The sequence below is a fragment of the Neomonachus schauinslandi genome, chromosome 14 (genome assembly GCF_002201575.2).
Source record: "Neomonachus schauinslandi chromosome 14, ASM220157v2, whole genome shotgun sequence".
NCBI classification, from domain to species: Eukaryota; Metazoa; Chordata; class Mammalia; order Carnivora; family Phocidae; genus Neomonachus; species Neomonachus schauinslandi.
In genome coordinates, this window is record NC_058416.1 from 59186181 (window position 1) to 59211737 (window position 25557).

At 38.5% G+C, this 25557-nt stretch overlaps 1 protein-coding gene across 4 annotated transcripts in view; it reads left to right on the forward strand.

Annotated features, from left to right (window-relative positions):
* Positions 1–25557, forward strand: part of RALBP1 (ralA binding protein 1) — a 66478-nt gene that overhangs the window by 20658 nt on the left and 20263 nt on the right. For 3 of the 4 annotated variants that reach the window (XM_021689471.2, XM_021689469.2, XM_021689470.2), the window contains exons 2-6: positions 14304–14602; positions 16577–17035; positions 19873–20222; positions 21683–21844; positions 22851–22982. In XM_021689471.2, the coding sequence (XP_021545146.1) occupies positions 14359–14602; positions 16577–17035; positions 19873–20222; positions 21683–21844; positions 22851–22982 (1347 nt within the window). In that variant the 5' untranslated portion in view covers positions 14304–14358. The remainder of the gene's footprint in view (positions 1–14303; positions 14603–16576; positions 17036–19872; positions 20223–21682; positions 21845–22850; positions 22983–25557) is intronic. The other variant, XM_021689473.2, reaches the window with a different exon arrangement.

The following is a 25557-nucleotide window of genomic DNA, read 5'->3' on the forward strand; positions in this document are numbered from 1 at the left end:
TCATGATCCCGGGGTCCTGGGATCAAGTCCCACATCGGGCTCCCTGCTCAGCGGGAAGCCTGCTTCTCCCTCTCCCACTCTCCCTGCTTGTGTTTCTGCTCTCGCTGTCTCTGTCAAATAAATAAATAAAATCTTAAAAAAAAAAAAATTTACTTGAGAATAGATTATGTGATTATGAAATATGGCAGGAAAGAGGCCTGTCTCCCCACCCCCCAAGAATATACCATTCCTTTATTTTTTTATTTTTTTTATACCAATCCTTTAAAAATGTTCTGTTTCTCTGTTGAGTACGGACTGATATTTATTATGATTTTTTAAATGAGAAAACGTTTTTGTCCTCTGTATTAGAGTGACAGCTAGTGATAGCACTTTTGATTTTGTTTAAAGACAATAGTCCAGTGTGGGTTTTCCCGTGATACTTAGTAAACATACATACTCTTTGATTTGGACAGCGGTATGTAGGACTGAATTGTGTCCTTCCCAGTCTTTCACCTTGGAGGCAGAAGGTGGAATTATTTCCTATATATTTTGGCTGCTCATTTTCTAACACCTGACATTCTTTCTTTCTTTCTTTTTTTCCTAAGATTTATTTATTTATTTTAGAGAGTGCATGAGTGGGGGGAGGGACAAAGGGAGGGGGGAGCAGACTCCCCGCTCAGCAGGAGCCCAAGGTGGGGGGGGACTCAGTCTCAGGACCCTGAGGTCATGATCTGAGCTGAAACCAAGAGTTGGGACGCTTAACCGACTGTGCCACCCAAGCGCCTCAACAACACCTGACATTCTAATCCTGAGTCTGAACTTTCACTTTCACTTTAAAGCTTTGCTCTTTTATTATTATTTTTGATATTGAAGTCTAGTTGATACAGAATGTTACATTAGTTTCAGGCGTACAGTATAGTGATTCCACAGTCTGTATGTTATAGAGTGCTAACCACAAGTGTGGCTACCATCTGTCCCCACACAACTACCATTGACTATATTCCCTATGCTATACCTTTCATCCCTGTGGTTTATCCACTCCATAATTGGAAGCCTGTACCGCCTACTCCTCTTTACCCATTTTGCTTAACCGCCCATCCCCCTCCCCTTCTCCCCTCTGGCACCCATTAGTTTTGTTCTCTGTATTTATGAATCTGTATCTTTTTTTTTTTTAAAGATTTTATTTATTTATTTGACAGAGAGAGACACAGCGAGAGAGGGAACACAAGCAGGGGGAGTGGGAGAGGGAGAAGCAGGCTTCCTGCCGAGCAGGGAGCCCGATGCAGGGCTCGATCCCAGGACCCTGGGATCACGACCTGAGCCAAAGGCAGACGCTTAACGACTGAGCCACCCAGGCGACCCTATGAATCTGTGTCTTATGGTCTTCAGATTTTGGTCTCATCTGGAGGTTGATTTTACAGATTGCATTGTCAGTTTCCCGAACTAACTTTAGTTTGTTTTCTTGTCATTAGTTGTGTTAGATGTCAGCATTGAAAAGGCATTCATATGTTCATTTTCATTGTAATGAACTTCAGAATTTTACATTTTTATATTTTTTTTACACATATATCTTGTCTTAGGTATATTGTTTTAATCAGTGACACTGAGAATGTTGGGAAGCTGAATGGAAAACATGAAATCAGTATGTCATTCAGCGAATTTCTGTGAGTGGCATGTGGGACTCTAATTAAATGTTTGGATGAGAAACTAAAGATTAAGTCTGATAATATATAAGAAGGGTACAGAAACAATAACTCACATAAAGAGTAAAATCTCTACTAAATACAGGCCTAAACAAATGTTAGTAGATTTTGAAGGACTAATTATATAACAGCTGAATTGGATGGCAAGTGGTCTATGGGGACGTGCATGAGAAATTGTTGTCAAGCCTGTAAATGTGAATACTAGTTTGCATTTCCTGGGCACAGGTCATAAACCTCAAACATACTATCATGGGAGGAAATTCACTGCTGATGATATGAACGCTAAACCTTATCTGCTTCATCTGAAGGATTATATCTGTCCCATTTTGTTGATAAACTTAAAACATTTTTTTCTTGGACAATAATATTAATATTTTAAGAGAAATCCCTTTTTCTTTATTTCTTTTTAATTTTTTAAAAATTTATTTATTAGAGAGAGAGAATGTATGTGTGTGCAAGTTGGGGGAGAGGCAGAAGGAGAGAATCTCAAGCAGACTCCCCACTGAGCATGGAGCCTAACATGGGGTTCAGTCTCAGGACCCTGAGATCATTACCTGAGCTGAAATCATTCTCAGACACTTAACTGACTGAGCTCCCCAGATGCCCCTTTTATTTGATTTTAAAATAGGATTGGCAGTATTCTTTTTGTAAGACATGATTTTTTAAAGTTTTTCTTAAAGATTTATTTATTAGAGAGAGCGTGAGCAGGGGGAGGGGCAGAGGGAGAGTAGACTCCTCGCCGAGCAGGGGAGCCTGATGCGGGACTTGATTCCAGGACCCGGGGATTATGACCTGAGCCGAAGGCAGATGCTCAACTGACTGAGCCACCCAGACACCCAATTTTTTTGTTTTTTGTTTTAAAATTGTATCAGAAAAATTCATAAGATAGTTTAAGATATCAAATAGTACTCGTGCAGAGACTGTTGTCCATAGAAGACCTGCCTGCACTGTCCGTCCTTGGCTGGTGTTGGAGAACTTGACTGTTAAGTTTCCTACAGTATGTAAAACTTTTCCTAAATTAGAATAGTGGCTTAGTGTATCTTACTGTTGGTAAATGCAGCGTGGTTTCTGCTGAATACCTGCTTTCTTTCTGGGAGTCTGGAATTCTCCTACATGCTAGGCTCCACAAAGACCTTGGAGTTGTCTGGCAGACAGCACTTCACGTGTTACTGTTGTAGAAGAGTTCAGCTTGTTTCTGTGACCCCACTGCAGGAAGATTCTTGGAAGCTTGAGCCTGGGTGTCCCCTGGACTACTCTCCGCTTGCCTTTTCCTTTGCTGTTTTTGCTTTGTATCCTTTCATGTAATAAATATCAGCCATGAGTGTGACTCTGTGCTGAGTTATGGGGGTCGTGGGGTGACCTTGGAGGCCCCCCAATACAGTACTGAAAAACATTGTAAAACCCTGGTAAAACCCTGTCTCATTCTTGCACCCCCCAGTCTTATTTTTTTCCTTTTAGTGATTTCTTTTGGTATTTATTTCCTTATTTCTAAATGATATACTTAAACTGCCTTTTTTTTTTTTTAAGATACCTGTTTTAGTTGTGGTGTATTAACTGGGTGTTATGGTAGGCGACGATTTAGGTCTGATAGCCTTTCCTGAATTCCCTCCCTTTAGCCCTCTGATATAATCATGCGTATCACAATGTTTGATTGAGTCAATGTTCATTGACTGGACAAATATTATGTAATGCTGAGCCAGGCAGTAGACTACAATTTCATTTTCTTATCTACTTTTTTTCTTTTTCTAATGGTTAATGGTTATCTCTTATTTTTAATTTGTTTTTCTATTCTATTTCTATGACAGGTTTATTCCAAAAGCTCCAGCAGCTCTTTACCAGATCTTACTGTTCTTTTCCACATGGTCAGAGGTCTATAAATCCCACTGTCCTCGGGAGCTCTTCTTCCTCCTGTGTCACTGTGAACTGTGTCACTGGTTGGTCACAGGCCTGCTTTTCCCAGGGCTGCCTTTGCTGCTTTCCAAGGTTGCACTCAAATCATTGGGATTCTTGGGAAAGTGACACTGTGTGTCTGAAAATGTCTTTATTCTACCTATGTGCTTGAATGGTTGTTGGAACTAATTTTCTTTCAGAGTTTAGAAGCTGTTTCCTTTATTCTCTTTCAATTTCCTGTGTTCCTGTTGGCAAGTTGTCCCTGATCCTTTGTAAGTGCTCTTCCTGGAGGAATCTATTTTAGTATCCTCTTTCTATCCCATTGTGCTCTAAAACTTCATAATGTGCTTTGGTGTGGGTATCTTCATTTATGGTGTGGCGTGCTTAGTGGTCTCTTGTGATCTGAGCACTTGTCCTTTATTTTTTAAGCTTTAAATAATTTTTATTATACTTTCATTTTAAACTAGTAATAAAGGTGCTCAAATCAGATGAATTTTAATTTCATCGTACAGTCTTATGCGTCTTCCTCCCTAGGATTTTTCTTTTTATGTTTTATCAAAGTTTCCCAAGGCTGAAGTAATTTTATCAGTCACAGAAGAAGAAGAATACCATCTCAGATCAGCTGAGATGGCAGCTTCTGGTATTTTGCCACTGATCTTGGTTAGCCAAGTCCTGATTGTGTAGACCACTGTAATTTCAACCCAAGCCTTGGGGCATTAGGCAGAGCCCCTACCCCTCCTCCCCCTTTTTTTTAGAATTTATTTATTTATTAGAGAGAGAATGAGAGAGAGAGAGCGAGGGCACATGAGAGGGGGGAGGGTCAGAGGGAGAAGCAGACTCCCTGCTGAGCAGGGAGCCCGATGCGGGACTTGATCCTGGGACTCCAGGATCATGACCTGAGCCAAAGGCAGTTGCTTAACCAACTGAGCCACCCAGGTGCCCAGAGTCCCTTTTTGTAATAAAGGTTTGTCCTTTAGTTCTGAGAAAATTTCTATGTCATTTGAAGAATAAAATGTGTGTGCAGATACTGTTCACAAAATTTGGCATTCCCAAATAGCAGGTTAATACTGGGTAGAGGTTCAGTATGTAATATATTAATGAGCCAGTATTTGGATTCTCTTGTAGAGATTTAGGTTGGAGACTCTTCGTTTACAGCTTATTTTTAAAAACTATAAAAACAGGGAAAAGCTGCTTCTGAATTTTAGCTTGATATTTATGAATAAAGAACATTTATAAAACGCTGAATTTGTTTGACTTGTAAACTAGTTCAGCAGGTTATTGGTTTTCTGGAATAGGTCTTTTTCTGTGTCGATATTGTCAAGTTTAATAAACCATTAGAGTTACTCTTGAAAGCTTATTTTGGGAGACTTTAATTTAGCAATCTTTCTTCCCTACTTATATTACTTTGTCCTTTTGCATGGGTGAGTGATTCTTATTACATGTACAAGACTATTTTAAGAATACTGTATATCCTAGTTCTTTGGAGAAAAAGTGAATGTTTTTATGCCACTGTTTAGCTAAGTTTGAGTCTAGTTTTATGAAACTTTTTTTTGCTTCAATTATAACTGTCATAAAAGTGCTTTCCACTTTTAACTTAGTACTTGTCAGATACTTCAGAAGTAATGTTGTTTACCTTTAGTATAGTGCAACTCCTCCATCTGTACTGTATTTTATATGCCACATATATACGTTAATATTTTAATGTTTGTGCATTAATATTTTCAATTTGTTTAACCACTTTGTTGCTAAGATTTTGCCATCCCATGCCCATTTTTTCCTTTACAGTTTTAAACAAGTTTCTTCATTAAAAACTATGGTGATGAAAAAAACCCATTTTTTAAAAAGATTTTATTTGAGAGAGAGAGAGAATGAGAGGAAGAGCAAGAGCATGAGAGGGGAGAGGTCAGAGGGAGAAGCAGACTCCCCGCTGAGCAGGGAGCCTGACGCAGGACTTGATCCCGGGACTCCGGGATCATGATCTGAGCCGAAGGCAGTTGCTTAACCAACTGAGCCAGCCAGGCGCCGAAAAAGACCCATTTTTTTACCTGCAGTTCTCTCTGGAGAGAAATTACTCTTTTATACAGGAACCAGCCACAGGCTTTCATTTAGGAAAGATTAAAAGAGATATTCCTGTTGTAGTGATTTGGGGTATGGGGGTGATGGGATGTTTATGGTAGAGGTGGGAGTAGCAACATTTGAAAAGGAAGATCTTTATGTTTTAATGGCTCATGATCACAGTCATCTCTATATAGCATCCATGGCTTTTCTCCCTTCTGAGAGATTTTATTGAGATATAATTGATACTCAGTAAAATATATAGTTTAGTAAGTTTTAACAAATGTGTACATACATACAGCCCACATGCCTGTTAAGATATAGCACATAGCTGTCAACCCAGAAAATTCTCTCCTGCTATTTTATCCTCAGTGCCTGCTTCTGCCCCACACCCCCACAACCACAGTTTTAAATTCTTTTGACAGAAGTAAGTTTCCTTGTTTCAGAACTTCATATAAACAGAATCATACTATGTCATCTTTTGTGTCTAGGTGTGCTGACTTGAGATTCATCTGTTTTGTTGTGTGTATGAGTAGTTTGTTCCTTCTAAAAAATGCTGATATTTAAAAAATGCTAATATTGAGTATATTGTAGTTTATCTAGTCTCTTGTTGATGAAAATGTAGACATTTCTAGCTTTTATGAATAAAATTACTCTGATCATAAGTCTTTGTCGATATGTTTCCATTTCTCTTGGGTAAATACTCAGTAGTGGAATTGCTAGGTCATATAGTAGGATTTAACAAAAGATACTGCCAAACGCTTTTCCAAAGTGGTTAAACTTAACATTCCCACCAGCAATGTATTAAACTTCCTGGTGTCCCACATGTTCACCAGTGTTGGGAATGATCTCATTCCATTTAAATTTTAGCCATTCTAGGTGGTGTTTTTTCATAGTTCACCATGGTTTTAATTTGCATTTCTTCAGTGTTTAGTGAGATGGAGCTTTTTTCATGGGCTTCTTGACCAGTCATATATTTTTCTTCGTAAATTGTTGGCTCAACTCTTTTGCCCATTTTTCCCCCTGAATTGTCTTTTTATTGTTGAATTGTAAGGAGTTCTTTATATATTATGGATATAAGTTTTTTGTCAGATATATATTCTGTAAATGTCTTTTCCAAGACTGGCTTGACTATTCATTTTCCTAATAGTGTTTTTTAATGAGCAGAAGTTTTTACTTTTGATAAGGTTCAATTTTTCCACCTTTAATGTTATAGTTAATGTTTTCTGGTCCTGTCTGGGAAATTCTTAACCCGATGTCTCAAAAATCTGTTTTTCTTTAGAAGTTTTACAGTTATTAGCTTTTAAATTTTGCGTGTATGATTTATCATGAATTACATTTTGTGTATGATGTGATGGAGTGGTTGAGCGTCTCTTTTTTTTTTTTTTCACATGGTTATCCAACACTATTTGTTGAAGACTTTTCTTTCCCCCATGAATTCCTTTGGAACCTTTATTGAGAATCAATTGACTATATACATGTGGGTCTCATTCTGAATTTTGTTTGGTTCTGCCAACCTGTTTGTCTTTCCATACTTCAATACCATACCATCTTGATTTAATAACTGCACTTTTTCAAGATGGTTGTGGCTGTTCTAGGTTTTGTGCGTTTCTAAAAATTTTAGGATCAGCTTGTCAATTTCTTTCAAAAAGCTTGCTTTTTTTAAGCCTTATTGATGTATAATATATATGCTATAAAATGCACCCAGTTGGAAGTGTACAGTTCTTTGTGTTTTGACAGTTGTGAATACCTATGAAACCATCACCACAATCATTATGTAGAACATTTTATCACTCCCCAAATTCTCTTACACTTCTTTGCATTCACTTTCCTGGCTGACCACATCTGGTCCAACAGCATTCCCTCACTACAGATTAGTTATGCTTGTTTTAGAATTCCATATATATGGACTCATGCAATGTGTATTTTTTTGTGTTTGGTTCTTTGGTTCATTGTTTTTGAGACTCATCTGTGTTGTGTCTATCAGTTCATTCCTCTTTATTGCTGAATAATATTTCATCATAAGGGTATGTCATAATTTGTTAACTTTTGCTTGTTGATAGATATTTGGGTCATCTCCAGTTTTTGTCTATTGTAGGTAAAGGTACTACGAACTTTCATTGACAAGTCTTTGTGTGCGCTTACGTTTTCATTTCTCTTGAGTAAATACCTGGAAGTGGAATTGTTAGGTGATAAAAGTGTATGTTGGGACACCTGGGTGGCTCAGTCGGTTAAGTGTCTGCCTTTAGCTCAGGTCATGATCCCAGGGTCCTTGGATCGAGCCCCGCATCGGGCTCCTTGCTCAGTGGGGAGCCTGCTTATCTCTCTCCCTCTGTTTCTCCCCCTGCTTGTGTGCGTGCTCTCTCTCTGACAAATAAATAAAATCTTAAAAAAAGGTGTATGTTAATTTTACAGGAAGCTATTAAGTACTTTCCCAAAGTGATTGTACAGTTTTACCTTACTGTCAGTAACATGAGAATACCAGTTGCTCCACATTCATTTCAACGCTTGGTACTGGCAATTATTTTAATTTTAGTGATTGTAGTAGGTATATAGGAGGTAATGTGGTTTTAATTTGCATTTCCTTAAAGAATATAATGATACTGAGCATGTTTTCATGTGCTTTTTGATTGTGTATTTTCTGTGGTGAAGTATCTGTATCTTTTGCTTGCTGTTATTATTTGCTCATTATTTTTTAATTGGTTTGTCTTATTGATTTGTAAGATAATATGTATCTTGTAGATTGATTGTATATATACACGTGTATGTTTTTTCCCTAAAGAAATGAGTTCTTTGTCAGATTTATGTATTACAAATGTTTTCATCCAGTATGTGGCTTGTCGTTTAATTTTCCTCATTTGATTTTCTTTCAGTATGTAGATGGTTTAACTTTTGATGAAATCTCATTTATCAGTTTGTTCTTTTATGGTTTGTGCTTTTTGTGTCCCAGCTGAGATATTTTTGCCTGTATTTGCTTGTTTTGTCATTTACTGAGTTCTGTGATAATGATAACTGGATTTGTCTATTTCTCTCTTTGTAGTTCTGTCAATTTTGCTTCATGTATTTGAAGTTCTGTTATTAGGCGTGTACATGTGTACAACTGCTTCATTTATGATTGTGGGGATGTCCTTTATTTCTAGCAGTGCTGCTTGTCTTGCAGTCTGTTTTGTCGCCTTTCTGATGTTATGTGTTGTTTGTATGGTGTATCTTTTCCATTCATTTGCTTTTAACCTCTCTGTATCGTAATTATCTTTAAAGTGGTGGGTCTCTTATAAACAGCATTATCGTTGAATCTTGCTTTTTCGTGCGGTCTGAGTATCGCTGCCTTTTTTTTTTTTTTCCAAAGATTTTATTTATTTACTTGACAGAGAGAGCAAGAGCACAAGCAGGGGGAGTGGCAGGCAGAGGGAGAGGGAGAAGCAGGCTCTTCATGGAGCAGGGAGCCCGATGCGGGGCTGGATCCCAGGACCCTGGGATCATGACCTGAGCTGAAGGCAGCCACTTAACTGACTGAGCCACCCAGGCACCCCTATCTCTGCCTTTTTATTGGAATACTTAGTCCATTGCCTGTAATGTAATTATTGGGTTTTTTTTTATTCTTATGTTAATCCCCATACATTACATCATTAGTTTTAGATGAAGTGTTCCATGATTCATTGTTTGTGCACAACACCCAGTGCTCCACGCAGAACGTGCCCTCCTCAATACCCACCACCAGGCTAACCCATCCTCCCACCCCCCTCCCCTCTAGAACCCTGTTTGTTTTTCAGAGTCCATCGTCTCTCATGGTTCGTCTACCCCTCCGATTTCCCCCGCTTCATTCTTCCCCTCCCGCTACCTTCTTCTTCTTCTTCTTTTTTTTCTTAACATATATTGCATTATTTGTTTCAGGTAATTATTGGTTTTAATTCTAAATTGCAATTTGTTTTCTGTGTAATTAATCTTTTCTTTGGAGGTTTTCTTTTCTCCTCTTTTGCTTCTGGCTTCCCATGTGGTGTCCATTGACACTGAAGTGGGATAGCCTCATTACCACTGGGTGATGGTGAAAATCCTGACTCTTCACTAGGCCTCCTCTGAGACTACCCAGCAGCAATGGAGTGGGGCTTAGTTACTTACAGTTTGGGGGTGCAAGTCCAGATTCTTCACATGGTCTCCATTGACACCCTTGTAAGAGCCCAGCCTTCTTACCAGCTGGCAGGTATGAAAGGACCAGCTCTCTACCTGGGGCACTCCGTGAGGGTGCAAATCTAATCTCCCTCTTAGTGGTGTGGTTGGGGGATTTTTTCCTGGTGCTTGCCTCGAGCTATTTACTAACTCCACTATTACCTAAAAGTTTTGTCTTGCAGGGCAGCCCCTTTCCTGGTCCTTTGGCTAGAGAGAGGCGGCTTTTGTTGTTTCATCTATGCCCATCAGTGTTTCTGGGTTTTGGACTTCGTGAGCTCCAAGTCTGGGATGTAGAGACAAAAAGGAAACTCCAGGATCTCCCAACTCTGTTGTTCTTAGAATCCTGAGGTCCCTAAACTACCAGCCTTCTTCTCTACCTGTCAGTCTGCTGTCATTTTTTTTTTTTATTCTAATATCCAGGATTTTTAGTTGTACTTACCAAGAGGAGTGGGGATAAGTAGTCTTTCTAAAAATGTTTACAAATTTACATCAGTTTTTCTGTTGCCTTAGAAGTAGGAATTTTTAATTTTTGTTTTATTACCTTTGGCTTCAAATTTACCATGGACCCTCTGAGGCTTCTTCTGCCCTTTTATTTGATGAAGTTTAGGTTTGCTGTGGCTCCCCAGTGCTCCAAACAGTGTGTCCTAATGGAAACGTGCTGTTGATTTTAAATCATCCTGCCTTCAGGCCTTCACCCCTTCATGTATGCTGTTAGCTGCTGCCCTTCCTTCTATTCATTCCCAACTATAGGGGAAGCAAGTCAACAAATATTTGTCTAGAGTAGTTTTTGCAGGATAATCTATTGAACGCTTTATGAACAAACCTGTCTTCATCATCAGTCTAGGATGGAAACTGAGTAATGGTAATAAATGAACTGGGAGAACATGTGCATGTAGGCATAAGTTACAAAATGCTGCAGGACAGGAGAGAATGACCCAAATCTGTTGGCATTTGGTTGTACCTTTTCCTGCCCTTACTCCTCTTACTTCCAGTTTTGTCACTTCCTGGCTTTGGAATTAGTGATGACTTGGCTCCCACATCAAGGCTGACGTCCTCAGCTGGGCACTCAGTTGGCATTCAGTTCAGGACCCACCTTGTCTTTCCATGCCTTTCCTATCCTTCTTCCCAGGAACTGCTCCCATCAGACAGGCTTGCTGCCATCCCACAAATAAGCCCTGTTGGTTCTGCTTGTGTCTGTACCACGCCGTTCCTCCTGGCATGCACGTACTCTCTTCTGGGTATTAGACACGAAGGGCAGTGTAGTGTATGCTCCAGGGTACATCCTGGTTTTACTTCTTGCTGTGTGTCTTAGGGTAAGTTACTGTGGCCCTCTGAGCCGTGGTTCCCCTGTTTGTGAACATGGAGAAGTACTTCTTTTCTCACAGGATGGACTAAGGAAGTTAATGTATGTGAATGTTGCTGAAGCCACAGGAATTCAAATAAAATAAAATTTGGGTTCCATTGCTTTGTTTCCTTAATTAAAATGTAAGGCTAAGAGTCACGTTCATTTCTTCTAGTCTTTGTCTCATCAGCAGTACACAATATGTTGAGAACATGGAAGAAACTAATTAGTTCATTAAGTAAATGTTTGAGTACCTCCTGTAATGCCCTGTGTTGTGTTAAATGCTGGAGCTCACAAATTTGCTGGACAGGACAGATGGGTGCCCAGGCAATTAAAATAGCACAGTGCATGCAGTGCTAGAGGTGTGTTCTGGAGATTTTGGGAGCACAGAAAAGGAGTGATGAGGGAGGATTCCTGGATAAAGTGTTGCTGGTAATTGTTCCTGGGTTTTTTGTTTGTTTGTTTTTTAGAACAGCTTTATTTAGGTATAATTTACATACCATAAGATCCACCCACTTTAAGTGTGTAATTCAGTGATTTTTAGTAAGTCAACTGGTTTGTGTAACCATTACCACAATCCAAATCTAGGCCGTTTCCATCACTTCCAAAAGAGTCCTCATACCCGTTTTCAGGCATCGTGGTGAAGGATGGGTGTGAATTGGCCATGCAGAAGTGCGGGAAAGGGAGGGCTGGCTTCCCGGGAGTGAAGATAGCATGCGCAAAGCCAGGGGAGCATAAGACAGAATGGCTCAGTGTGGAAGGCATGCCTATAAGCGGGTTTATTTCTGTAGTTTACAGGTTTGCTCCTTCCTGGCAGCTGTATTCTGGCTTCCTCTGTCCTTGGAGCTCAGTTTCCTTACCTGTAATGTGTAACTGTCACGCTGTTGGGCTCTCTTCCCCTAAACTCTCTAATCCTGTAACTGTCAAAACTTATGATGCCTTTGGTTGAAGAGAAAATAGCCTGTTCTTCTAAAAAACAATAGCCAAACAGAAAAACAGAAGAATTAGAGTGATGCTTATAGATCCTTTAATGGAACTTTCTGCCCTTTTTTAGGTTTTCCTTATTATATTAGCAATAATGCATACTTGGTAGAAAAATTGTGAAATGCAGGAAGATAGGAAGAAAACATGGGTCACTTATAATCTTATCATTCAGAGATAATTATTAACATTCTCTTGGTTCTTAGGAGGTTTTTTTTTTTTTAATTGAGAGAGAATGTGCATGTATGTGAGCAGGGGAGGGGAGGGGCAGAGGGAGAGGGAGAGAAAACCCCAAGCAGGCTAGACGTCCAGCACAGAGCCTGATGCAGGGCTCAATCTCATGACCCTGAGATCATGACCTGAGCCGAAATTAAGAGTCAGATACTCAACCGACTGAGCCATCCAGGCGCCCTGTTCTTAGGATTTTTTTGCATGTGTGTTTATATACTTAAATATTGATATTGTGCTATAAATAAAGTTGTTTTTCCCCACATTATTAAATAGTATCAAAAACATTTTAAATGCTGCAGGATTTTTGTGAAATTAAAACACGGCCTGTGCATTTTTTTTAAACAATTATAATAAAAGTAATAAAAAGACATGGTAAATTTCAAACTATGTAGAAGGAATAAAAAAAAAATCTTTCTCTCCCTCCCATTTTACCACTGCCAAGAGTTAACAGTAGTTAACTGTTTCTTACATGCTTTCAGAAATTGTGTGTATTAATTTATATTCCATTATGTGGATAAATCATAATTTGATCTTTTATGGATAGCCATTAAGATTATTACATTTTTGCTTTTACAGTGCTGAAATGAATATTTTCACGCGCCCGTCTTTGAATTCTTACAAAAGTATATCTGAAGGATCAGTTCCTAAAAGGAATGCGTGGATCAGGGAGCACATTTCGTATTTTGATAGATATTGCCAAATTGCTTTTCAAAAAAGATTGTGCTAATTTATACTTCTATTATTAGTAGATATTCTCATGAGTCCCTCTTTGCTTATATCTTTACCAACATTGGGTATTATGTACTTTTTTGTTCTTTGCCAGTCAGATGTTAGAAAAATGGTAATTTACTGTTTTAGTTTATGCTTTAAAAATTAGAATTGTACTTGAACATTATTTTCATATGGATATTAGTCATTTTTCTATGAGTTACATCATATCCTTGGTGTAGGTGTCTTGAATTGTTCGTATTTTTACTGATTTGTAAGAACTATTTGCTGTTCAAACAGCTTAGCTAATGCAAATTGCAATTTTTTTTTTTTTTTTTGCATTTGCTTGTCTTGACCGTGTTCATGGTCAGATTTATTGGTCTTGTCATTTAGGGCTTAGGGATTTTTTAAATTGCAAAATTACCTTAAAAAGTAAGTGCAGAGAGAACCAAGTGATTCTAATAGTTTTCCAAGTGAGTACCGTAAGGATATTAAAGAGGAATGAGAACTAATCCAAGTAACTTTTGAACACTGTATGTAGACTGCTTAACCTCTGACTCAGGAAGAAAAAGTGAACAGATCTTGAATTCTTACTGTGTTTGTCCTTTGCAGTGTCCATTCTAGTGAATCTATTGTATTTTAGGATTGAGCAAATAAGGGCTCCCTTGTTTCTTTCAGTATAATTGCAGTACAAAATAAAATAGTTATTATCAACACACAAACAACTTAATATCATGCAATACAGAACTATAATTAAGAATCTATAATTGTGTGAATCATCAAATATATCCCTACAATTATTGTAAATTTTAATTATGATTCTGAACTATTCACATGTAGCTATATAAGTTGTCTTTGTAATTTATTATTTGTAGTTGTTCATAACCTAAAGGAAAATAGTAAGATTTTATGTTGGATAGAGCAATTAAAATGAAACCCCTTACAATGGGAACTTCTTTGTAAAAGGAACTCTGTATACTACTTTGAGAACTCTGATTTTAATTTGGTTTATTTTTCTAATACTTAAAGTTGCTATTACATTCTATGAAAGCTCTTTGAGAACTGAAATGTGTGATGAAGGGAATATAACTTGAGATGATAAAATGAATATTTTTAAAGAGGGGTCGTGAAGAGAAATATTTTTTATTTGTAAATGCAAGATTACTCACCATGTTTTGTGTGTGTGTGTGTGTGTGTGTGGTGCCTTTGTGTTTTGGTTGGTATTGATGACCTTTTCTCCCTATGTGCAGGTGTAATGGATAGGTAACAGAGAAACCCTCCTCACTGTCTCGTCAGGGAGGCAGAATGACTGAGTGCTTCCTGCCCCCCACCAGCAGCCCCAGTGAACACCGCAGGGTGGAGCATGGCAGTGGTCTTACCCGAACCCCCAGCTCTGAGGAGATCAGCCCTACTAAGTTCCCTGGTTTGTACCGTACTGGCGAGCCCTCGCCTCCCCACGACAGCCTCCATGAACCTCCTGACATAGTGTCTGATGATGAGAAAGACCATGGGAAGAAAAAAGGAAAATTTAAGAAAAAAGAAAAAAGGAGTAAGTGCCATTTTTCCCTATGCTTTTGATATATTTTAGATAAACTCTTACTTTAATCCTGTGTACCTATCTTCTGGGAATATGTCCAAAGACTCTTGTTTGACATTTTCTGTTCTTTACTTTTCTGGGTCTCAATTTTTGTATACTAGTTGTATTTTAGAGTCTTCCTCTTGAAAATAAAAATACCAAATTTCCAGAAATGGTAAAGTTTTTTGGTGGAAGTTTCTTATATTGGTTATTTTAAATAATATATAAGAAGTAGATACTGGAATTTTACTTATATAGAATATTACTTTCTTGGCTAGGTTGTGTAAGCCAGTTAGGGTACTACACTTTATTGGAACTGTGAAAAAAGTAGTTACTTGTTTGTCTTAGGCAAATGCCATAATGCATTCTATTTATAGTTCCTATTCAGTAGGAAAGATGAATTGTTTAAGCATAGCTCTTTAGTATGTTAAAAGCAGATCAGGTGAGTTATTTTAAGTATTGCTTTATTTTGAGTTTTATGGTATTTTTCATTTGTTTTTTGAAGCATAACATTGAGGTTAGAATGCACAAATTATAATTTGAATGACTTATCACAAAATGGACATATGTCCTTGTAATTATAAACATCTGGAAATAGGGTGTTATCAGCACCATAGACATTCCCTTCCATTATCCCTTCAAGGGGAATCCCCCACCCTTCCCAAAGGTAAGCTTATTTCAGCATAGCTTGAAACTGCCTGATTTTGAATTTATCTAAATGAAAGTATATTTCCTTTTGCATCTAGTTTCTTTTTCCCAGTTATATTTGTTAGATTCATCCATGTTGTTCCATATGGCAGTAATTTGTTCATTTTTATTGGTGGATTTTGTTTCATTGCATTAATATACTAGAATTTACTCTGCTGTTGTTCATCATTTGGGTTGTTTTCATTTTTGGCTCATGAATAGGGCTTCTGTGAGTGTCATTGTAGGTCATTTATACATTTCTGTTGTGTATGCCTGGGAGTGGAGTTGCTCTCTTATAGGCCATGCTCATTTTAGCATTAGTTGATCCTGCACAAAACAATTTTGCAGAGTGGTTGTACCAGTTTACACTCACACAAGCAGTGTCTGAGAACTACATTGGCTTTATATCATGGTGTCATGCCCTTAGGGTTTCTGCCCTTATGGATGGTGTGGAGTTTGTGGTATTTTAAATAGAGGGTAATTTGTGAAATATTTTTAATCTTTGTTATGAAATAGCTTATAAGGCAGCTGGCTAAAGAAAAGAATAGGAGAATTCTATTTGGAGACGACGAAACCAAGCTAGGATAGCTCTAATATGATATCAAGCAAGTATCAGTGTGGAAACCAAGGCTCATGATGCGGAGAAATGGGCTGATACATTTGGCCACCATCCAGAGATTAGGGAATCTCCTGGTTCTGTCCTCCACCCTAATGAGGTTTCAGTCCCTGCTGCAGTCTCCAGAAAGAACCTAACAGCTAGTGACAGGAGGGCGGGGTGTGATCAGGGAAGGGCTGGAGCGTCCAAACAGCAGTGCCATTTGTGTCATGGTGTCAGACTGCTTCCAGTTACAGGGACCAAATATATGAAAAAAATCTAACGTAAGAGGACATGGTCAGATGATGAAAAAACGCTCTATATTATAGAAGGACTCTTTCCATTAGCCCTCTCTGTAGATCCTTTGTGGTGTATTCATAATTTGGTTTGCCAAAGTTCCACCTAAAACCAGTTGTAAAGGTAACTGACACTCTGCATTTCCCCCTCTTGTGGTCCGGAGATGTCACTGCCGCATCTCGTTTTCCCGGAGCAGAAACCCGTTTCATTACTGGCAGTACCCAGGAGGGATTGGCCAGGAAGTGAAAAGTGAGGTAGCCAGTGCCTGGTAGCACTTTTTTGGGGGGGGGGTCCTGTTTTTAGAAAGTTTATGGTCAGTTTGACATTAAACAGATAGATGACTTCTGTTTCCTGCTTTTCTGTCGCAGCTGAAGGCTATGCTGCCTTTCAGGAAGATAGCTCTGGAGATGAAGCCGAAAGTCCTTCCAAAATGAAGCGGTCCAAGGGAATCCATGTTTTTAAGAAGCCCAGCTTTTCTAAAAAGAAAGAGAAGGATTTTAAAATAAAAGAGAAACCCAAAGAGGAAAAACATAAAGAAGAAAAGCACAAAGAAGAGAAACATAAAGAGAAGAAGTCAAAAGACTTGACAGCAGCTGATGTTGTTAAACAGTGGAAGGAAAAGAAGAAAAAGAAGAAGCCAATTCAGGAGCCAGAGGTGCCTCAGATCGATGTTCCGAATCTCAAACCCGTTTTTGGAGTTCCCTTGACCGATGCGGCTGAGCGGACCATGATGTACGACGGCATCCGGCTGCCGGCGGTTTTCCGCGAGTGCGTGGATCACGTAGAGAAGTACGGCATGAAGTGCGAAGGCATCTACAGAGTTTCAGGTACTGGGGACACTCACTTCTCTCCGGCGGGTTTTAAAAGTCATTTCCGTTTTTCAAAGGAAGGAAAATAATTGCATGGGTCCTAAGTCTTCTTCATTTCCTCAATCCTTCCAGTTGAACAAAAATCCCCCACAGCACGCGGGCATGTGTGTGTGTTGACAGTTTGCTTTTTTAATAATACTCCCCTCCATCAGGATGCTTTCCACACGAGTTGTTCACAGTTTGCCGCAGGCCGGCTGAGTCTAAGCGAAGCACATGAGTAGCATCCCTTCCCTCTGGTGTGCTCAGACTGGGCTTTATTCCTTTCACCTCCTGCCTCTCTGAGCCGGGCTCAGTGTTGTGAGGGAGAGGAGCAGTGGAGAGGACGCTTCTTGGCCAGAAGACACTTACTGACACAGTCCTATTTCCTGAGTTGGCCTAAGGGACATGCAAATGTTCTTTGCTAAATGTTTAGGCCCCAAAGGCAAATGCTTTTGTCCGCCACCTGCAGCTATTACATAGATTAGTGAAATTGATTTTTCCATTTATTTATGTTCCCTACGTGTGAAGATTTAAATTTCACATTTGGCAAGAATATAATTCATTCGGGTGTCTAAAATCAAGCAAAATGTTTACTATGATACTATTTAAAGGAAAAAGATTATGCTTCTTAAAGTAGTAGGCCCTTTGTACTGTATAGGGTGGTAGTCCTGCCCTGTGGCAACATCTGTGCTCCAAATCATTACCTTCCTGTGATTCAGTTTCTTAATACTGGAGATCTCTTTTATAAAACTTGTTGCTGGTCACATGTTGGTCATGATGAATCAAATCATACACATTTAGAATATAGAGAGATTACATGGGGTTTTTCCATTTATTTGGTTCGTACACATTTTTAGAGGGCAGATTTGATATTTTTGATTTTTTTGGGAAGGGGCAGGCATCTTTGGTAATTGGGGAACCCTTTACGTAGTCCCCTAGATAGCATGTCATCGTTTAAGAGTATTTTGGCTAACATGCTACCATTTTATAGAAAATAAAATCCACAAATTAGGCATTGAATTTGAATTTATAACTCTTTAGTAACACGAAAATAAACACATTTAAATGAATTTGAAAATTTGACTTTTAAAACTAATGATGAATTGATTTGTAAAGATTTAAACAATACTAACATAGCTGCTTCTCTCACATGAGTTTGATAGGCAGGAAGGAATTTTGTTTTAGGTGAAAGTTTCTCTGAAGAGTTTCTACAGCTTTGTTCAAAGGATTCTTTTGTCTTTGACCTATTTTTGATGTTTGCATTCTTTTGGAGAGTCAGAGTCACAGAACTCCTCTGTTTGTGTGTCAGAGCATTCAAACAGCTGTTCCCCTTATCATTGACTCCTGGAGGCTGAGCTGCTGCTTTGATCAATTTTTTATTATTTTTTAAGCTTTGACAGTGTGCTGCTGTAGATTAGAGTTTATGGTTGTGACTTTTCTGTGACTTTTCCTTCTTTGAATGCCCATAATAATACTGTTTTCTGCTGGAGATTTTTGGCTCTTGCTTATTCATATGTAAGTTCCAGTTTTAAAACAAATATATGTCATTTTGGATATGCTCTTTCTCTACCTAGGACATTTTATTTGAAGTGTCCAATTCTTAGAAAACATTTTGATAATTTCAGAGTAACAAAAAACCAAACACACATTTTAATTGTTTACTTGTGCAGTTTTCTGGGTAAGCAATATGGGGGAGAAAAATCAGATACATATAAATAGAGAGAGGAGGTATTTGCTAAGAATTTCACTTGAAGTTATCACTCACTATGTTTTACTCATATTGTCATAAAAATTAGAAAATGGGAATTACTGAGGCACCTAGGTGTCTCAGTTGGTTAAGCATCCGACTCTTGATTTTGGTTTAAGCATCTGACTCTTGATTTCGGTTCAGGTTGTGATCTCAGGGTTCTGGGATCGAGCCCCACGTCAGGCTCCACACTCAGCACCAGGTCTGCTTGTCCCTCTCCCTCTGCTCCTCCCTTCCCCCAAGTAAATAAATAAAGAAAGAAATAAAATCTTAAAAAAACAAAAAAAGAAAATGAGAATTATTTTCTAACTTTTCTGCCTCAAAATGAAGATTATATAAAAATAAGCTTTATCTTCTTACTTTCATACTTAGAGTTACTGATTTTATTTTGTCAGTGCTGGATAATTTACAGACTTACTATAATGGAAGGTTTTCACATAAGATAAGGAACGCCAAAGCCCGGATGTAAGCACTATTGATTATAAAATGCTGTTCAGATGAGATGACACTGGAGTATTTGCATCAACCATTACAGTCTCTCGGCCTTAATCTGTGGCTTGTTTCAAATAATTGGCCTGAAGTTTTAAGTATCAAGCTACAGGAAGCTACCTTGTACTTTTATGAGCAGTCACTGGCACTGAATCCATATCACTTACATGCAGATTGGACTAAGGACTTAAAAACTTATAAAATGTTTGAAAAACAGTCTTTTTGTGTGTCAGTGTTTCTTTCTGCCCAGTAAGAAAAGCAGAACAATTTGATTTTAGAAACCCAAGTTTCACTTTTTTTTGGTTGTTCCAGCTGTGTTCCAGATTAAGGAAACATAGAACAATTTGAACTTAAAAATAGAAATTAGATGGGGAAACTACAGTGTAGTTTTTCATATTATTTTCTTTTATAGAGGAATTGTATGCACCTTGAGCAGATAAATACTTCATAACTGGAGGTTTGTTATTGTCAGATTGGCTCTCCTTAGATCTCCCCCTAGGAGTTGGTGCCATGGTGAAAAAAGCTGTGTTTGATTACTTTCTTGATATTCTCTTTCTCTTTGGAATTTGAATGTTTTTAGGAATTAAATCAAAGGTGGATGAGCTGAAAGCAGCCTATGACAGAGAAGAGTCTCCAAATTTGGAAGAATATGAGCCTAACACCGTAGCCAGTTTGTTGAAGCAGTATTTGCGAGACCTTCCGGAGAATCTGCTTACCAAAGAGCTGATGCCTCGCTTTGAGGAGGCTTGTGGGAGGAGCACAGAGAGCGAGAAGGTGCAGGAATTCCAGCGCCTGCTCAAAGAACTGCCAGAATGTAACTATCTTCTGATTTCTTGGCTGATCGTGCACATGGACCATGTTATCGCGAAGGAACTGGAAACAAAAATGAATATACAGAACATTTCTATAGTGCTCAGCCCAACCGTTCAGGTACATGGCCTTCTCTGCACACATGCCCTCTGATGCTAACCCTGGGGAGTGTTGGAGACATTTTCTGTTGCTGAGTCGCATACAAAGCAGTTAACCAGCAAATGTAGACAATAGATTAGCCTGAATATTGGTCTTTTTCTTTCAGAATATGGACAGTGTCATCATATGACCAGCATGTAGCTTTGTAATTTGAGTATTGTACAGCCTTTGCTGTGGGTTTCTAAACCAGTTTCTGATGACAGTGATCCGTCATGAATAGAGGAGGAGCCCATGGTACCCACAATTACAGAGTTCATCTATAGAATTTTAAAGATTTCATTTATTTTTTCCAGTAGCATTATTGCTTCATTATATCATGTCCACATATCAGACTCAGGCACAAAGAGGCCTAACATCATTTGGTTTGGTCAGGGATTTAACCTGGTGATTTCATTCATGAAGATAGATCCTAGGGAAGGGTGTTAGAGAAATTTAATCTGAGGAGGCATTTCAGGGAACTGGGTATTGTGTTAAGTGGTGTCTCTTTACAACATAAATAGTTGGCCTTCATTTATTGCTGCTCACTTGGTGCTGGCACAGAGCATATATTTTCCTTCCATTAGAATTACTGATATTTTATTGAGGCCAGACACAAAAGACAAAGAAATGAAGTAATGGTTGTATTTTTATTTTAAGCTCTGTTTTTGGCCAATATACTAGGTTATTGTCAGCCATTGTTATAATGCACTGGTGTAAGAGTGTCTTTTCTTACACTTTGATTGTTCATTGATTGTGTTTTGGAAGTAAAATCTTTCTCAGATTTCAGTTTGATCATTCAGACTAGTCAGGATTTCAGAATTTGGTAAATATGACATTGTTACTTGATATTACTATAACAGGACAATAATTTCATAGAAGGTTCAAATGTATTGTAAATTTTAGGTAGACAGTAATTAATGTCCTGATCTCCTAGCATATGAACATCATATTTAAACACTGGCTGTGCAGATGTGCCCAGAAGGCGTTCGTTTCTGGAGTGAGGGTTCTTGTACTCAGCCCAGCTTGACAACTGCAAGTGCTTGTACTTCCTTCATATTCCTCAGTGGATCCACTTGTGTGTTTTAAAAGGTCTCAAAATAACTTGAGAATAAAGAATATAAGATTTTTTAAATCAGTTAATATTATATTGCTAAAAAAGAGCAAATTGATGGTTAGCGACTTTATATCCTTTTTCCTGTCCTTTTTTCTCCCCAGTTCCTTATGGTGCTTGAATACATGACTGAACTTCTACTACTTTTCCATTCTTTTCTTTCAATTGGCCACTAATTAGCAAGCATGTCTGGTCACTACTGAGGAAAACCATCATTCCCATATCTAGGATTAAAGGATGTACTATGCAGCAGACACAAATTAAATGAAATGATAATTTGAATAGGTTTTTTTTTTTTTTTTTGCAAATCTTTTTATTTATTTTTTCTTAGATTAGCAATCGTGTCCTATATGTGTTTTTCACACATGTGCAAGAGCTCTTTGGAAATGTGATACTAAAGCAAGTGACAAAACCTCTTCGATGGTCTAACATGGCCACTATGCCCACACTGCCAGAGACCCAGGAGAACATCAAGGAGGAGATCAGAAGACAGGTGTGTGTGCTCAGCCCCACGCTTCAGTCCTAAAGAGCCTACCTTTGCTCTGACACTTTTGGATGATTATGATGATTGACAGTGATGGTTAGGAGGAGGAGTTCTTGTTCACTGAGCATTTGTGTGTGTCTGGAACTATGTTAGACACATTGTTCATGGCACACCGAAGGCAGAAATTTCTCTCTGGCACTGTTTCATGCCAGTGAAGTCAGAATATTGTAGAAAGAACACAGGTTTTGAAATCAGAAGACCTGGCTTTAAGTTCTTCCTAGGTTTCTAATTAGCTGACTGATCTTTAGGCAAGTTGCTTAAACTCTGTAAACCTTGGTGATGCCATTTAAAATGGGTCATTTCATGGTTTGATGTGAAGATTATTACCATAGATGAGATAATGCTGCCAGGCACGTTGTAAGGAGTCCAAAAATGTTAGCTTATCTGGACAAGGTTGCTGTTACCAGCCATATTTTACAGCTAAAAAGAAATTTGGGGAAATTAAATAACTGACTCTGTGCCACATGGTTACTGAACTATAGAACCGGGATTTGACCCCAAATCCTGTGCTTTTCCATTGTGCTACTTTGATAGAAGAAATAGTTCATTTGGTTGTGTGTATGTTTAGCAAAACTGATTAAGAAATTCAAGACTGAGAAATCTACTTATATTTGATGATTATTACGTCTTTTATTTGCATACATGTTATAAAATTCCTGTTTGGTTTTCTTTCCTTTATCTACTCTGAGCTCCCATTATTAATTGTTGATGTGTTGTGGGAAGGGATATGAACGAACTGTTACTGAACCAATGTAAATTAATGATGAGAACCCAGTGCCCATGCAAAAAAGGATTTTTCAGTCATATGCTTGAAAAAATTATTCATGCCATGATTTCATTCCCTTAATGATAATTGAAAGATAGTTGGTTGTACATCTTTAGAAATTGCATGTAGTTTTATTTTAGGATGATAAGACATGGGACACCACTCAGTGTGTGGTATATTGTTTTCTAGGAGTTTCTTTTGAATTGTTTACATCGAGATCTGCAGGCTGGAATAAAGGATTTATCTAAAGAAGAAAGATTATGGGAAGTACAAAGAATTTTGACAGCCCTCAAAAGGAAACTGAGAGAAGCTAAAAGACAAGTGAGTAAACTTGTTATTTTGGTATATCATGTTTATAATGGAATATAAACCAAATGCACTGGAATTTTTTTATGTACTATTTTAAGTTAGGTTTCTTTTTTAGATTTTATTTATTTATTTGACAGAGAGAGACACAGCGAGAGAGGGAACACAAGCAGGGGGAGTGGGAGAGGGAGAAGCAGGCTTCCTGCCTATCAGGGAGCCCGATGTCGGGCTCGATCCCAGGACACTGGGACCATGACCCGAGCTGAAGGCAGACGCCTAATGACTGAGCCACCCAGGTGCCCCTAAGTTAGTTTCTTTTATAAACACAATATATACATGTTTTCTGAAGTGAAGTTCCCTGGTGGGTATTTATTTGCTTGAATGTTCCCATTAATGATTGTTGATCCTTCAGTTTGGTATCAGGGAAATGTTTAATTTAGAAAGGTTTTTACTTTTTTTTTTTTAAAGATTTTATTTATTTATTTGAGAGAGAGGGGGAGAGAAACAGCATGAGAGGGGAGAGGGCCAGAGGGAGAAGCAGGCTCCCCGCTGAGCCAGGAGCCCAATGTGGGACTTGATCCCAGGACTCCGGGATCATGACCTCAGCCAAAGGCAGTTGCTTAACCAACTGAGCCATCCAGGCACCTGGGTTTTTTTTTACTTATTAAATTAATTAATTAATTGATATTTTGTGGTGTATTGTAATCAGTACTTTTCATAATCTACTTGATACACATTTGACCAGTAAGAACCTTTTAAGTGGCTCCAGTGTTCTGACATGCACTCATCATTTTTTGAGGTTTCCTTTCTTTCTGGCACGACAGAATGTTCCAGGTTCATCTTGTATTTTTTCTACCCCAGCCCTGAAGTTGAACGTTTCTCCAAGGAGCCTTGGTTACTTTCAGTATTGAAATCAAGATCTGGATACTCAGGTGTGCTCACTGCTACTATAGTAGCAGGGGTTCCAGGCCCTCAGTGAACATGGGTGGAAAATAAACACACACACAGAGAATATTAAAGTTATGAAAGACGAAGAGTGACAAACCATTCCAAATTTAAAAACACTACACAGACACAACTAAGTACAATAAATGGCCCTTGTGTTGGATCCTGGACAATTTGAAGAAGTGTTATGAAAGACACTTGGGATAACTGATGAAACAGGCTGGACTAGAAAATTGGGCCAGTCTTAAAATGTTCTGATTTTGATAATTGTACCACGGTTAATATGAGCATGTCTGTTCTTAAAAAAATCTACATTAAAATATTTAGGTACAGGGGCACATGAGTGGCTCAGTCGGGTAAGTGTCTGACTCTTGATTTCAGCTGAAGGTCACGATCTCAGGGTTGTGAGATCGAATCCCCTGTCAGGCTTTGCGCTGGGTGTGGAACCTGCTTAAGATTCTCTTTTGCCCTCCCTCTCTCTCTGCCCCCACTTTCTCTCTGCCCCTCCCCCCCACTTGCACTCTTTCTACAAAAAGTAACAAAATTAAAATGTTAAAGTGCATGTTTGAAGAGAAGATGCACAAATAATAAAGGGGCGAAATGTAAACTTTTGAATCTGTTGAGCATAATGGGGAATCACTGTACTATTCTTGTAATTTAAGTAAACTCTGTGCCCAGCGTGGGGCTTGAACTCACGACATTGAGATCAAGAGTGGCATGCTCTACCGACTGAGCCGGCCAGGTGCCCCTTAAATGATACCAAAATAACATAAAAAGCTCAAGAAGCATCTTATAGACTAAAGGTCTACATAAAACGCAGACTATTTCTGCAGGTATTGACTCAGTTCACTGGGATGACCTAGCTCTGGCCTTGTTAATGTTTGAACCATGATATTTAGTAGATAAATGTGCAAGTCATGGTTTTATCAATGAAAAGGGACAAGCATTTTCTTAATTCAAGAATAAAACCAGAACAACCAATATTAACTTTTTTAAAGCTTTATGCCCAACGTGGGGCTTAAACTTAAAACCTGGAGATCAGAGAGCTGCATGCTCTACTGACTGAACCAGCCAGGTGCCCCTATATTAACATCTTCAGTGGCATCAAAGAAGGGGCGCCTAGGTGGCGTGGTCAGTTAAGCATCTGACTCTTGGTTGTGGTTTCGGCTCAGATCCTGATCTCAGGGTTGTGAGATCTAGCCCCACGTCAGGCTTCGAGCTCAGCCAGAGTCTGCTTAAGACTCTCACTCTCCCTCGGCCCCTCCTTCCCACTCTCTCTAAAATAAATAAATCTTTAATGGCATCAAAGAAATGTATATGTATAAGCACTTACATTTTGCTATAGGCAAAGGTAGTTTTGGGGGGTTAGTAACTGAAAGTAGTTTCATACAGCTGCTAAATTTCATCCTAATATGGAATCTCTCCAGAAAGTTGTTTTTTTAAAAAATTAAACAGATGATTTTACTGTAAGATGTTTTGTCATATCCTGCTTGGTTGTACTTGTAAACAGAAGCAGTTGGATAGTGAGACATTTCAGAGACGGCTGGGGAATTTGAGGCCTTTGAGTCAGTTCTTTGGAAACACAAAGAAGTACTGAAGATTAGGAGGAATTTTATTCACCTATAATAGGAAGACTAGCATGTGA